This window comes from Aquarana catesbeiana, linkage group LG06, assembly GCF_042186555.1.
Source record: "Aquarana catesbeiana isolate 2022-GZ linkage group LG06, ASM4218655v1, whole genome shotgun sequence".
Classification (NCBI taxonomy): domain Eukaryota; kingdom Metazoa; phylum Chordata; class Amphibia; order Anura; family Ranidae; genus Aquarana; species Aquarana catesbeiana.
Genome location: NC_133329.1, coordinates 47,121,764 through 47,137,797, shown reverse-complemented (window position 1 = coordinate 47,137,797; position 16,034 = coordinate 47,121,764). Strand labels below are relative to the sequence as shown.

Sequence of the window (16,034 nt, the reverse complement as noted above, 5' to 3'; positions counted from 1 at the left end):
CATAGTCTATCTGGATGATATCCTGATTTTCTCCGCCTCTCTGGCCGACCACCGCAGGCATGTGCGAAATGTTCTCACCCGACTTAGGCAACATGGGCTCTATGCAAAACTTGAAAAATGTGAATTCGAGCTTCAATGCATTCAGTTCCTGGGCCTGATCATCTCCCCTGAGGGCATCAAGATGGATCCCCAAAAGGTTTCTGCTATCCTGGGCTGGTCTGCACCTATTGATAAAAAAGGGGTACAACGCTTTATTGGCTTTGCCAACTTCTATAGAAAATTCATAAAAGGATTCCCCTTGATAATCGCTCCCATTACTGAACTCACCAGACAAGGAAGTTGGTTTTGCTGGACTCCTAAGGCACAGTCGGCCTTTGAGGAACTCAAGGCTCTATTTACCTCAGCCACCATTTTAAAGCACTCCAACCCAGCTCTACCATTCGTGTTAGAAGTTGACGCTTCCGAAATTGCGGTAGGAGCTGTACTCTCACAACAACAAGGCACCCAAGCTCTTCTGTACCCTGTGGGGTTTTTCTCACGAAAACTTTCATCTTCTGAAAGAAATTATGACATGGGAGATCGTGAACTCCTGGCTATTAAGGCGGCTTTAGAGGAATGGCGTTACCTTCTGGAGGGTGCTGCTTATCCCATTCTGCTCTTCACGGACCATAAAAACCTTGAATACCTGAGAACGGCTAAGAGGCTAAAACCCCGGCAGGCCAGATGGGCACTTTTTTTTTCTCGATTTCAGTTCCACGTCACCTTCAGACCCGGATCCAAAAATATTAAATCTGACACACTCTCACGTATGTTCCATGATTCGGAAAAAACCTTACCTCCAGATACCATCCTTCCCCCTGGGAATTTCTTGCTTCTACAAGAAGATCTAGTCTCTCAAATGAGACAGGCGTCTATGGGGGCAACGCCACCCGCTGGGGCCTGTACCAAGGATGGCCTGTTTTGGCATGAAAACAAGATTGTGGTCCCCGAAGAACTAAGGGTACAGGTATTGGAACCGTGTCATGATCACAAATTAGCTGGACATTTCGGCACACGAAAAACGAGTAATTTGGTACTACGTACCTTCTGGTGGCCTCATCTCATTAGGGATTGCAGAAGGTTCGTTGATTCCTGCAATACTTGCGCTAGAAGCAAAACCAGCCGGGCTAGAGCTTGGGGACTATTGAAACCTCTCCCAGTCCCAGAGAGACCATGGAGTATGATCTCAATGGACTTTGTCGTTGAACTCCCCCCATCAGAAGGCTTTTCCTCCATCTTTGTCGTGGTAGACAGATTGTCTAAAATGGCTCATTTCCTCCCAATGAAGGGTACTCCATCGGCCACAGAGACAGCTGATATTTTTATTAAAGAAATTGTCAGGTTACATGGAGTTCCGAAGAGTATAGCTTCTGACCGTGGTGCCCAGTTCACCTCCAGATTCTGGAAGGCCCTCTGTTGCTCCTTGGAAATTGAGTTGGTGTTCTCCTCGGCCTACCATCCCCAGTCTAATGGGCAAACTGAGAGGATGAATCAGACTCTGGAGCAATATCTCCGCTGCTTTTCCGCCTTCTCCCAGGCTGATTGGGCTCCCCTACTCCCTATTGCGGAGTTTTCTTACAATAATTCCTTGCATTCAGCCACCAACCAGACTCCATTCTATGCCAACTATGGCTTTCATCCGACCTTTTTGCCTGGATCAATACCTGAGTGTTCTGTTCCTGCAGTATCTGAGACCCTGAATTTCTTCTCAGTGAACAACAAACTATTACAAGATACCATGGCCAGGGCCCAAGAAGGATATAAGAAGATGTTTGATAAAAAGAGGCATGGAGACTTTGTGTTGGAACCTGGCAACCCAGTATGGTTATCTACCGCCAATCTGAAGCTGACATGTCCATCTAAAAAACTAGGCCCTAAGTTCCTGGGTCCCTTCCTAGTAAGGAGGAAGATTAACAATGTCGCCTACGAGCTTGATCTGCCGAGTTCTCTGAAGGTGCACCCGGTCTTCCATGTATCTCTCTTGAAGCCGGTTATCCCCAATTCTTTTGTTGGCCGTAGTGTCGGTCCACCTAAACCCATCCTTGTAGACAACGAGGAGGAGTTCGAAGTGGAAGCAATATTAGACTGCAGAAGGAGACATAATCAAACCCAATACCTCATAAAGTGGAAGGGATATGGCCCTGAGGACAACTCATGGGAACCAGAAGACAGCTTGCATGCTGGAGAACTCTTGCAGGCTTTCAAGGACTCACATGCTTCCAAGTTAGCCCAATTGGGCATCCGGTGTCTGCCCTTGAGGAGGGGGAACTGTCAGAGAGGTTACCTGATTGGGCGTCATCGCACGCCGGGGCGCGTTGGTGCGTGCGTTCCTGCGGGTGCATGGGCGCCTGCCTCTATGGGCACTGGTGCTGTCATTCCGGCTGGCCGTGGTGGACGCGGTGGTGCCTGGGCGCGTACGCGTGTTCTCGTTAGCACGCGTTCACCTGTGGGCGCTGCTATGCGTTTGCCTGGTGGTGCTGGTGTGCGTGCCGCTGTCTGGGGGCGCGCTCGGGCGCACAGGTGCGGCATTTGGCACCAATCAGCCTATTTAGGCCTCCCTCTGATCAGTGCTGCCTGATCAACAGCTCCGTGCCTAGTTCCTGTTTCATGATCCTAGTTCCTGTGTTCCTGTGTTCCTGATCTGTTGACGACCCGGCTTGCCTTTTGGACTATTCTAATCTCCGCCTGCATCTGACCCCGGCTTGTTTTGACCTCGCTTCTGCCTGCTCCTCCTGTACCTCCGCTGCCCGCCTGTTGCCAAACCCAGCCTGTGTATTGACCTGTCTTTAGCTCCTGCTCAGCATCCGTTGCCTGTGCCCCTGACTATCATCTGCTGTTTGAAGACTGCCAGCTTCCGGAATACGGACTCCTGTACAGGCTCTCATACCACTCCGTACTCATGTGCTTCCTGTCTGCTCTACCAGGGGCCGCAAGTCGGATACGTAAGGCAGCCTACCCTCTGCCCAAGTGGACTCTCCGGTCTGGTAAGTGAGAGACCTGACACCCTCCTTTTGTTTTCTTTCTCTTTCCCCAACCATTTTTATGCTTTGTTTTTTCTTTTTCTTTCAAAATTCATTATTGATTTTTAATTTCTTTATTTATTTATTTAATGCACTCAATGAAATTTTGATTTTATATATGTATTTTTGTAAAAATTGAGGTATATAACTGAAGAGGGCACTGTTATTTTAACACATTGATGGGCTTCGGCTGTGGGTGGTCCTGAATGCCGTGCCCATCATTTACTTTGTCATGTTTCTTCCTTCCCAGTCTATCCCTGCTTTCCCTACTCTCACTCCCCTAGGGTTGGTCCATAGCAGTCACACCGATGCCCGGGGCACACCGTGACTTCCACTCTGTGCCCATTCCACGCCACGCTAACAGGAGGTCAGGAGCCCCTTCCTGGTCACGCCTTACAGCGTTCCCTTCTAAAAACCCTACTGCCCTACGATTGCGCTGCGGACTCTGTTTAGGTTGCGTGCCGTTCGCCCAGCCTCTAGCCTGTGCGTCGGTCGGAGCCTTCTCTTTGCCGCATTGGATTCTGGGGCTTGTAGTTTACCGGACTCTCAGCTCCCTGCGCATATGTATAGGCGTCCACATGTCCGCATCGTGTTGGTGACGTCACACGCCAACACGATGGAGGGCAGATAAAGCCGGCTCATCTGGCAGTTCAGCTGCCAGAGCCGGAGGGTGAAACTCAACATAGACAGTGTTTGTGACTGGTAAGTCTTTGCCATACACTGTGTAATGCCCCTGTTCCGTTTATATGACCATTGTTCGGTTCCACATGATCATTTTTTATTTTAGATTCAATCAACCTTTTTTAAAAATAATGCTTTACCCTTCTATTCTTACATCTTTTGGAGAGACATTGTCCTTTGTAGAATCTATTTTTGATATTTTTATAACACCTCATTATTTAGTTATTTCCCATTTCCATCAATCAGTTGAACATTTAGCAATTTATATTCCCTTCCTTATTTTTTCCTTTTTATTTTATCCTTCTCTACTTTAATAGCTACCAGACTGTATCCCTGCGATCACCATCAGCAGGCCGTCTGAAGTCTTCCCCTTACCATATGCTTTGTTAATTAATAATTTTAAAGTAAGTACTAACTTATGTCCCTTTGTTTTCCTGGCCGTTTGTCATTTTTAGCCAGAATCCTTCTTTTTTTGGCTCTTGTTACATATACACATGTTATCACCTATATATGTATGTTTAAACATATATATATATATTCTTCTTTACTCCTAGTTTGACCCTTCTGCCCTCTGTGACTGCACCAAGATGGCCTCTCTTGGGGTTCTGTGCTAGTTGCTGGTCATTCTTTTTTGTGGATTCTCTTGCACTGTTAAAATCCCTTGCTTTTCCCTACTTTTACTCATTTTTCCTTCAGGGATGTGGTGCCATCTATTCTGGGTGTTTCACCATTAATCAGGACCAATTTTTTGTAGTTTGCTTACCACAAGTGTTTCAATACACCTTCCTTCTGGTCCGATTTGGGAAACACAACAAAAAACAATAATTCCATTTGATATATTTTTTAGAAAAAATTGTCCTACTCTAGGAACTCACATTTTTTTCTTATTTTTGTATTAGTAGTTTTTTGTTTATTTGATTTTTTCAGCTCATTTTTTCATTATTTTTTCTCTTTCTGTTCTCTCTACCTTCCCCACCCCTGATCTTTTCTCTCTCCCCCTTCATCCTCTCCCCTTTTCCATTATGGCTGCTTTCAGTGGGGAGACCTTGGAAGGCCTTATGGACAAAATCCAACAGTCCTAAAACTCAGGGGAAATTTCTGACAAAGATTTGGAACAGGTCTTTTTGAGACTACACCGTCTTTTAGAACGGAAAGTAAGAATATTCTGGCACTAGAGGTATTTTCACAAATACATTGACAATAAGATAGTCCCATGGGGACTCAGAGTACAGATTTTCCCCAATTTGAGAAAAATTGAAGAATCTTTGAAATCGAAATAGTAGGCAAACTTGCAATCTTGTTCTTTTAGAATGATGGAATTATTATGTACCCAGTATGAACATGAACTGAATGTATTGGATGAGTCTGTATCAAAATGGTATAATGACTATGGTCTTATTGCTGCCAGTGCCAGATTTAAGAAAAAGGAACATGAAACTCAAAACACATATAGAGCGGTATACCTTCCCACAAAAGAAAACAAATTTGCATGTGACACTAATGCCCATATGAATGGCTCTGCTTATAAGTGGACTCAAAATACTAATACTAGATCTTTCAGATCCACCAATCAACGCAACACTAGAAATGATGATAATGTATCTAATCTGTCATCTTCTTCTTCTCTTTCTTCCAGTCAGTCCACGGTGTATCGTGATCTCTCTGAAGATAGATTGCCTAAAAAAACGCAAGGGCAATTCGGACACCGCTTCTACAGAGTCATTAAAACACCAATTAGGCACCTCATTACCTCGTCGATCACAGCCAAGTCACCCTAAACAGGCACCTTCTCGACCTTCCGCTGTTTCACCCTTCATCACATATCTCTCGAGGCCCTCAGCTTATGGCCACTCACACTATTGTTTCTAGGTCACCTTCCACTTCGGTCACTGTCTCTCCTTTACACTTGAACACCACCACCAAGGTAAACAATGTTGATGTGATTGTTTCCCCTCTAAGTACCCCAGTACCAGCGCATATGAAATTAGCACCAATTTTTTTAGGGAAAGAACAGGAGACTGTTCCAATGTAGAATCACTGCCTAATACCCCAGATTCTGTACCAAGTGACCAAGAGTTATCCATTATCAATTTATCTTCTCATGTTCTAACTGAAACAGAAATACAAGTCCTTAAATTGGGCCTAACTTTTTGTCCTGATTCCCAAATTGATAAATTTCATCTTATTAAAGACCTTCATTTATTTGCTCGCAGGTTGCTTGCACCTGGAGTATGCTGTCCAGTTCTGGGCACCAGTCCTCAGGAAGGATGTACTGGAAATGGAGCGAGTAGATAGAAGGGCAACAAAGCTAATAAAGGGTCTGGAGGATCTTAGTTATGAGGAAAGGTTGCAAGCACTGAACTTATTCTCCCTGGAGAAGAGACGCTTGAGAGGGGATATGATTTCAATTTACAAATACTGTACTGGTGACCCCACAATAGGGATAAAACTTTTTCGCAGAAGAGAGTTTAATAAGACTCGTGGCCACTCATTACAATTAGAAGAAAAGAGGTTTAACCTTAAACTACATAGAGGGTTCTTTACTGTAAGAGCGGCAAGGATGTGGAATTCCCTTCCACAGGCGGTGGTCTCAGCGGGGAGCATTGATAGCTTCAATAAACTATTAGATAATCACCTGATTGACCACAGCATACAGGGATATATATTGTAATACTGACACATAATCACACACATAGGTTGGACTTCATGGACTTGTGTCTTTTTTCAACCTCACCTACTATGTAACTATGTAACTAAGGTTTCTTTATAGGGTTATTTTTGATAAATCTTCAACAGAACCACATTCATATGATAAACTTCCCAATATTCAAGAAAACATCGGGGAGCATCAGGCATTGGAGGATTTGATGGAACTTTGGGAAGAGGGACATGTCACGGACGATGACTCTGAGTTTGTTTCCCCACCGGGGTTGTCTGTCACTGGCATGTCTTTCCCCTCTCCACAATCCTTCAAGCCGAAATCAATGCTGTTTCCACTTTTAAATATTAATCCAAATTTTTGGGCTTTTGTCAGACAGACCTCTCTAGCTATTGAAGAATCAAACTTTTCTTTCCCAGGGCCCTCTAATTCAACTCTTGAACAAAAAGAAGCGATTAGATCGCCTGAATCCAATCGGGAAATAATAATTAAACCCGCGGACAAAGGCGGGAATTTGGTTATTATGGAAGTGTCTCAATATGTAATTATGTGTAAAAAAATTCTATTGAATCGTGACTGGTATCGACCCATCTCTAAAACAGTAATTAATCATTTTCATACACAATATCGCACTATCATTTTTAGAGCCTATCATCAGGGAATTATTGACCAAAACACCTGGAATTTCCTGAATGTGAAGGATCCCAAGATCCCTACTTTTTACGCTTTACCTAAGGTACACAAGTCTCTGACTGAACCTCCTGGACATCCCATAATTTCAGGGTGTTCCAGCCTCACTGAGAATGCAAGCTGTTTGATAGACAGCTACCTGCATCCCCATGTAACATCGCTTTTTTCCTTAATTAAGGACACAATTGACCTTTTAAGAACCATTGAGGGTATTTCGCTTCCCCCAGATACTTGGCTTGTAGCACTTGACATTGAAAGTCTTTACAACACTATCCCCCACGATAAGGGCATTGAAGTGATACAAAATCATCTTAACAAAAGAGGTCCTTCCTTTTTCAAATACATCAAGTTTGTGCTGGAGCTACTTGATTATATTTTAAAACATAATGTTTTTCTTTTCGATTCTTCTCACTACCTCCAGGTGCAGGGGGTTGCGATGGGGACTAAATGTGCCCCATCGTATGCCAACCTGTACCTGGGGGGGTGGGAAAAGGATGTTTTTTCCAAGGATGATTTGATCCACCTCTTGGATAAGGTGATTTCTTGGCATTGTTACATTGACGATGTTCTTATTTTTTGTCTGGAACTGAATCAGAATTAAATGAGTTTCTAAGATTGATCTCGATTAATGATTTCAATCTTGGATTTACTATGGAATATAGTCAAACCAATATCACTTTTTTGATTTGATGATTTCTATTGACACTAATGGAAAGTTTGATTCTTCACTATATAGGAAGCCCTCTGCGGGCAATACTATTCTACATGCCAGAAGCTTCCATCCAGATTCACTGGTAAAGAGCATTCCATATAGCCAGTACTTGCGACTCAAACGCAATTGTAGCAGAGACTCAGATTTTCAAGCATCTGCTAAAGATCTGTATGATAAATTGAGAGTTCAAGGTTATAGTCACACCTGCCTTAAGAGGGCATATAACCGTGTCAATGTCCAGAAGAGAGACTCTTTGATCTTTGCCTCTAAACCCCCCAAAAAAGTGGATACAGTAAGAGTCATTACTCGCTACTCAAACCAACACAACGAGATTAGAATAGAATAGAATAGATTTTGGCCTCTCCTGTCAGCAGATCCTGTTGCCAGGAAATATATTAAAGATTTTCCTGAGATAACCTTCAGACGATTTCCTTCTTTGAAGGACCACTTAGCGCATAGTCATTTCAATTACGTCCCACCAATTAATAATCAAACAAATAGGGACATTTCTCCCTGTGGACACTGTGATGTTTGTGAATTTGTGGACCACAAATATAGATTCCTACTCCCTAATGGGAAATGGCAATCCACTAAATCCAGGATTACTTGCTAAACACCAGGTGTCATTTATCTAGCCCAATGTTTTTGTGGCGGTTTTTATATTGGAAAAACTAAGCGACAATTCTTTAAACGCATAAGGGATCATATTAAACCTATAAAGAAAAGAAAGATGGATACTGCTAGCAGCAGACATGTTGGTATTCAGGATGATTTTAATCCCCATACTATCAAATTTCTAGCATTAGAGCATGTTCCACTGGATGCAAGGGGGGGCAGTGTGGATAGGACACTGCTCCAAATTGAAGCCCGTTGTATATATGATCTCAGAGCGACCACATTTCTTGGATTTAATGAAAGCCTTAGTTTCAGGCCTTTTTTATAATTTTAGTACTGGAATTTCCCTTCTCCTTCCCCTCCCATCCTTTTGTTTTCTTTCTCTTTCCCTAACCATTTTTATGCTTTGGTTTTTTCTTTCAACATTCATTATTGATTTTTCATTTCTTTATTTGTTTATTTAATGTACTCAATGAAATTTTGATTTTATATTTGTATTTTTGTAAAAATTAAGGTATATAACTGGAGAGCGCACTGTTATTTTGACACATTGATGGGCTTCGGCTGTGGGTGGTCCTGAATGCCGTGCCCATCGTTTACTCTGTCATGTTTCTTCCTTCCCAGTCTATCCCTGCTTTCCCTACTCTCACTCCCCCAGGGTTGGACCATAGCAGTCACACGGACACCCGGGGCACACTATGACTTCCACTCTGTGCCCATTCCACGCCACGCTAACAGGAGGTCAGGAGCCCCTTCCTGGTCACGCCTCACAGCGTTCCCTTCTAAACAACCTACTGCCCTACAATTGCGCTGCGGACTCTGTTTGGCCGCTGTCATCACAAATTTAATTCATATAGACCAAACAGGATTCATCCCCGGTCGGCAGATTATCGATAATATTAGACTTGTCACTAATATTATACAGGACGCAAATATACACTCTCATCAACTCTGCCTCCTTAGTTTGGATATTAATAAAGCGTTCGACAGCGTTTGCTGGACCTGCCTCAACTTTCTTTTGCCTAAATATGGCATCTCAGACAAATTTCTGCAAGGATTTAATGCATTATATCATTCATCTCAAACCAGAATCAGAATCCCTGGGCATAACTCTGATTTCTTTCCCCTCGGTAGAGGAACTAGATAGGGCTGTCCCCTATCCCCACTTTTATTTGCCCTAGCAATTGAACCATTAGCTCACAAGATCAGAAATAGCATCGATATAAAGGGCTACACTAAGGGAGATAAAAATTTCAAACTCAGTTTATGTGCCGACGATGCTCTTATATTTCTTACTGATCCTCTTACCTCCATCCCATCTCTTCTTAAAGAACTCAAAATCTTCCATGACATTTCAGGCCTTAAAATTAACACTAATAAATGTTCTGCTCTACCAATTAATTACACCCAAAATACTCGAACCTTATTATCAAATAATTTCCCATTTATATGGTGTTCCCAATCATTTAAATATCTTGGAGTTACAATCAACTCAACACACAACCTATTATATAAAACCAATTATGTCCCTCTATTTTCTCAGATCACCTCCCTTTTAAAAACCTGGTCATCTTTCCATATATCTTTCCTGGGTAGAATATGTGCCATTAAAATTACGATATTCCCTAAACTCCTATATCATTTCCACGCCCTTCCTATAAATGTCTCAAAAACTAAATTGACTTCCCTTCAAAGAGACATCAACAAATTTATATGGTTGGAAAAAAAACCCAGATGCAGCTATGCCCTTATGCATAGATCCCAATCCACAGGCGGCCTGGGTCTCCCCAACCTTTGGCTCTATTTTCTTGCAGCCAGATTAACGCAACTAACCCAATGGTTCACCTCTACCCAGGAAACTCCATGGAAATAATTTGAAACCATCTCCATATACTCACTACATCTACAGGGTATATTGTGGTCCAACACCACTTCCTATAGTAAACTTTCCAAACACAACATATTCATTGGTCAATTTTACCAACTATGAATTAGGGACAAAGATATATTCAAACTCTCCTTGGACACTCCTCCCTTAGCCTCTTTCATAGGAGACACTAGATTTGCATATGCCTATAACAACAGCCACTCCTTTTCTCCTTGGATCAATAAAAACCTAACCACACTTAGATCCTTACAGTCAAAATGGGAATTTATTCCATTTTCCACATTACAAGCTACCTATGATCTCCATTCCTCCGAGCTCCACCACTACCATCTAATTAAAACCTTTTACGCTGAGTATTTTTCACTCCCAACAAATCCCTCTAACACAACCTTTGAACAAATCTGCATCTCCTCATCCAGAGATAGAGGCCTCATCTCAAGATTATATAGTTATAATCCTGAGCCACCCCCATCAAATCATTATTTGCAGCTATTACCTTTTGTACCACCACCCCCTCCCTTTAGAATGTAAGCTCTACGAGCAGGGCCCTCCTGTACCTTTTGTATTTAACTGTACTGTAATTGTGTTGTCCCCCTTATACATTGTAAAGCGCTGCGTAAACTGTTGGAGCTATATAAATCTCGTATAATAATAATAATAATAATAGTAATAGTTACCTTAATAACTTTGATGTACCAGATAAATCTGTTCAGATGCTTCATTGAGAATCGGACCTGGATAGCTCATACAGTAATGATGAGTGGCTCTTCATGTCGGACAACCTCCGTAAAAGTAACAAAGCCATCTCATTTAGAGAAACCCCATTATAAATATTCTCCAGATGGTACCTAACCCCCTCAAAACTTCACACATACTACCCTTCAATCTCTCCAAATTGTTTCAGAGGATGCTCGGAACCAGGTACACTTTTGCACACATTCTGGAGTTGCAATCACCTTAATCAAATTTGGCACAAAGCCATAGATATAATAGAAAAATCCTCCAAACAAAAAATTACTCCCACCCCCCAAATATGTTTATTATATGCAAACATACCAAACATTCCTTCTCCTTGCATTTGATTATTTCACTCATTGTGCAGTTCAATCCACTGGATGATAGCCTACAACTGGAAAACCAATAATTTACCCTGGCAACAAGTAATCACCAGAATGGAATTGCTTAACCACTTAAGGACCGCCTCACGCCGATGTACGTCGGCAAGGCGGCACGGGCAGGCAAAATCACGTACATGTACGTGATTTGCCTCCCGCGGGTGGGGGGTCCTATCGGACCCCCCCCGCCGCCCGAGACGGTCCCGTTTGGTCCCCCGGCGATTGGAGATGAGGGGGAGGCCATCCGTTCGTGGCCCCCCCCTCGCGATCGCCGCCGGCCAATCAGATCACTTCCTTTGCTGCTGTATGCTAAACAGCAGCAAAGGAAATGATGTCATCTCTCCTCGGCTCGGTTTTCCGTTGCAGTGCCAAGGAGAGAAGACATCAATGTGAGTGCATCTCCCCTCGGCTCGGTAGTTTCCGTTCCAGCGCCGAGGGGAGAAGACATCAATGTGAGTGCACCAACACTACACAACACAGTAGAACATGCCAGGCATACAAAACACCCCGATCCCCCCCCCCGATCGCCCCCCGATCCCCCCCCAATCACCCCCCCCCCCCCTCCCTGTCACAAACTGACACCAGCAGTTTTTTGTTTTTTTTGTTTTTTTTTTCTGATTACTGATTGGTGTCAGTTTGTGACAGTTACAGTGTTGGAACAGTGAGTATTACCCCCCTTTAGGTCTAGGATACCCCCCTAACCCCCCTAATAAAGTTTTAACCCCTTGATCACCCCCTGTCACCAGTGTTGCTAAGCGATCATTTTTCTGATCGCTGTATTAGTGTCGCTGGTGACGCTAGTTAGTGAGGTAAATATTTAGGTTCGCCGTCAGCGTTTTATAGCGACAGGGACCCCCATATACTATCTAATAAATGTTTTAACCCCTTGATTGCCCCCTAGTTAACCCTTTCACCACTGATCACCGTATAACCATTACGGGTGACGCTGGTTAGTTCGTTTATTTTTTATAGTGTCAGGGAACCCGCCGTTTATTACCTAATAAAGGTTTAGCCCCCTGATCGCCCGGCGGTGATATGCGTCGCCCCAGGCAGCGTCAGATTAGCGCCAGTACCGCTAACACCCACGCACGCAGCATGCGCCTCCCTTAGTGGTATAGTATCTGAACGGATCAATATCTGATCCGATCAGATCTATACTAGCGTCCCCAGCAGTTTAGGGTTCCCAAAAACGCAGTGTTAGCGGGATCAGCCCAGATACCTGCTAGCACCTGCGTTTTGCCCCTCCGCCCAGCCCACCCAAGTGCAGTATCGATCGATCACTGTCACTTACAAGGCACTAAACGCATAACTGCAGCGTTCGCAGAGTCAGGCCTGATCCCTGCGATCGCTAACAGTTTTTTTGGTAGCATTTTGGTGAACTGGCAAGCACCAGCCCCAGGCAGCGTCAGGTTAGCGCCAGTACCGCTAACACCCACGCACGCACCGTACACCTCCCTTAGTGGTATAGTATCTGATCGGATCAATATCTGATCCGATCAGATCTATACTAGCGTCCCCAGCAGTTTAGGGTTCCCAAAAACGCAGTGTTAGCGGGATCAGCCCAGATACCTGCTAGCACCTGCATTTTGCCCCTCTGCCCAGCCCAGCCCAGCCCACCCAAGTGCAGTATCGATCGATCACTGACACTTACAAAACACTAAACACATAACTGCAGCGTTCGCAGAGTCAGGCCTGATCCCTGCGATCGCTAACAGTTTTTTTGGTAGCGTTTTGGTGAACTAGCAAGCACCAGCCCCAGGCAGCGTCAGGTTAGCGCCAGTACCGCTAACACCCACGCACACACCGTACACCTCCCTTAGTGGTATAGTATCTGATCGGATCAATATCTGATCCGATCAGATCTATACCAGTGTCTCCAGAAGTTTAGGGTTCCCAAAAACGCAGTGTTAGCGGGATCAGCCCAGATACCTGCTAGCACCTGCGTTTTGCCCCTCCGCCCAGCCCAGCCCAGCCCACCCAAGTGCAGTATCGATCGATCACTGTCACTTACAAAACACTAAACACATAACTGCAGCGTTCGCAGAGTCAGGCCTGATCCCTGCGATCGCTAACAGTTTTTTTGTAGCGTTTTGGTGAACTGGCAAGCACCAGCGGCCTAGTACACCCCGGTCATAGTCAAACCAGCACTGCAGTAACACTTGGTGGCGTGGCGAGTCCCATAAGTGCAGTTCAAGCTGGTGAGGTGGCAAGCACAAGTAGTGTCCCGCTGCCACCAAGAAGACAAACACAGGCCCGTCGTGCCCATAGTGCCCTTCCTGCTGCATTCGCCAATCCTAATTGGGAACCCACCACTTCTGCAGCGCCCGTACTTCCCCCATTCACATCCCCAACCAAATGCAGTCAGCTGCATGAGAGGCATTTTCTTTATGTCCTCCCGAGTACCCCTACCCAACGAACCCCCAAAAAAGATGTTGTGTCTGCAGCAAGCGCGGATATAGGCGTGACACCCGCTATTATTGTCCCTCCTGTCCTGACAATCCTGGTCTTTGCATTGGTGAATGTTTTGAACGCTACCATTCACTAGTTGAGTATTAGCGTAGGGTACAGCATTGCACAGACTAGGCACACTTTCACAGGGTCTCCCAAGATGCCATCGCATTTTGAGAGACCCGAACCTGGAACCGGTTACCGTTATAAAAGTTAGTTACAAAAAAAGTGTAAAAAAAAAAATATATATAAAAAAAAAAAAAATTGTTGTCGTTTTATTGTTCTCTCTCTCTATTCTCTCTCTCTATTGTTCTGCTCTTTTTTACTGTATTCTATTCTGCAATGTTTTATTGTTATTATGTTTTATCATGTTTGTTTTTCAGGTATGTAATTATTTATACTTTACCGTTTACTGTGCTTTATTGTTAACCATTTTTTTGTCTTCAGGTACGCCATTCACGACTTTGAGTGGTTATACCAGAATGATGCCTGCAGGTTTAGGTATCATCTTGGTATCATTCTTTTCAGCCAGCGGTCGGCTTTCATGTAAAAGCAATCCTAGCAGCTAATTAGCCTCTAGACTGCCTTTACAAGCCGTGGGAGGGAATGCCCCCCCCCACCGTCTTCCATGTTTTTCTCTGGCTCTCCTGTCTCAACAGGGAACCTGAGAATGCAGCCGGTGATTCAGCCAGCTGACCATAGAGCTGATCAGAGACCAGAGTGGCTCCAAACATCTCTATGGCCTAAGAAACCGGAAGCTATGAGCATTTTATGACTTAGATTTCGCCGGATGTAAATAGCTCCATTGGGAAATTGGGGAAGCATTTTATTACACTGATCTTGGTGTGGTCAGATGCTTTGAGGGCAGAGGAGAGATCTAGGGTCTAATAGACCCCAATTTTTTCAAAAAAGAGTACCTGTCACTACCTATTGCTATCATAGGGGATATTTACATTCCCCGAGATAACAATAAAAATGATAAAAAAAAAAAAAAATGAAAGGAACAGTTTAAAAATAAGATAAAAAAGCAAAAAAATAATAAAGAAAAAAAAAAAAGCACCCCTGTCGCCCCCTGCTCTTGCGCTAAGGCGAACGCAAGCGGCGGTCTGTCGTCAAACGTAAACAGCAATTGCACCATGCATGTGAGGTATCACCGCGAAGGTCAGATCGAGGGCAGTAATTTCAGCAGTAGACCTCCTCTGTAAATCTAAAGTGGTAACCTGTAAAGGCTTTTAAAGGCTTTTAAAAATGTATTTATTTTGTTGCCACTGCACATTTGTGCGCAATTGTAAAGCATGTCATGTTTGGTATCCATGTACTCGGCCTAAGATCATCTTTTTTATTTCATGAAACATTTGGGCAATATAGTGTGTTTTAGTGCATTAAAATTTAAATAAGTGTGTTTTTTCCCCAAAAAATGCGTTTGAAAAATCGCTGCGCAAATACTGTGCGAAAAAAAAAATGAAACACCCACCATTTTAATCTGTAGGGCATTTGCTTTAAAAAAATATATAATGTTTGGGGGTTCAAAGTTATTTTCTTGCAAAAAAAAATAACTTTTTCATGTAAACAATAAATGTCAGAAAGGGCTTTGTCTTCAAGTGGTTAGAAGAGTGGGTGATGTGTGACATACGCTTCTAAATGTTGTGCATAAAATGCCAGGACAGTTCAAAACTCCCCCAAATGACCCCATTTTGGAAAGTAGACACCCCAAGCTATTTGCTGAGAGGCATGTCGAGTCCATGGAATATTTTATATTGCGACACAAGTTGCGGGAAAGAGACAAATTTTTTTTTTTTTTTTGCACAAAGTTGTCACTAAATGATATATTGCTCAAACATGCCATGGGAATATGTGAAATTACACCCCAAAATACATTCTGCTGCTTCTCCTGAGTACGGGGATACCACATGTGTGAGACTTTTTGGGAGCCTAGCCGCGTACGGGACCCCGAAAACCAAGCACCGCCTTCAGGCTTTCTAAGGGCGTGAATTTTTGATTTCACTCTTCACTGCCTATCACAGTTTCGGAGGCCATGGAAAGCCCAGGTGGCACAAAACCCCCCCAAATGACCCCATTTTGGAAAGTAGACACCCAAAGCTATTTGCTGAGAGGTATAGTGAGTATTTTGCAGACCTCACTTTTTGTCACAAAGTTTTGAAATTTG

General features: G+C 43.6%; 1 protein-coding gene and 1 long non-coding RNA gene across 5 annotated transcripts in view; one reads left to right on the top strand and one right to left on the bottom strand.

The window, feature by feature from the left end:
- The window catches only part of LOC141148371 (uncharacterized), a 133,524-nt gene that overhangs the window by 44,067 nt on the left and 73,423 nt on the right, over nt 1–16,034 (top strand). Inside the window, exon 3 of one of the 4 annotated variants that reach the window (XM_073635789.1) lies at nt 5,377–5,664. The exons of the other annotated variants lie outside the window; for them this stretch is intronic. Coding sequence (XP_073491890.1) covers nt 5,584–5,664 — 81 coding nt within the window. The 5' untranslated portion in view covers nt 5,377–5,583. The remainder of the gene's footprint in view (nt 1–5,376; nt 5,665–16,034) is intronic. 4 annotated transcript variants of the gene reach the window in all.
- LOC141148372 (uncharacterized) overlaps nt 1–16,034 on the bottom strand; it is a 96,543-nt gene that overhangs the window by 37,558 nt on the left and 42,951 nt on the right. The gene's annotated exons all lie outside the window — the stretch shown is intronic.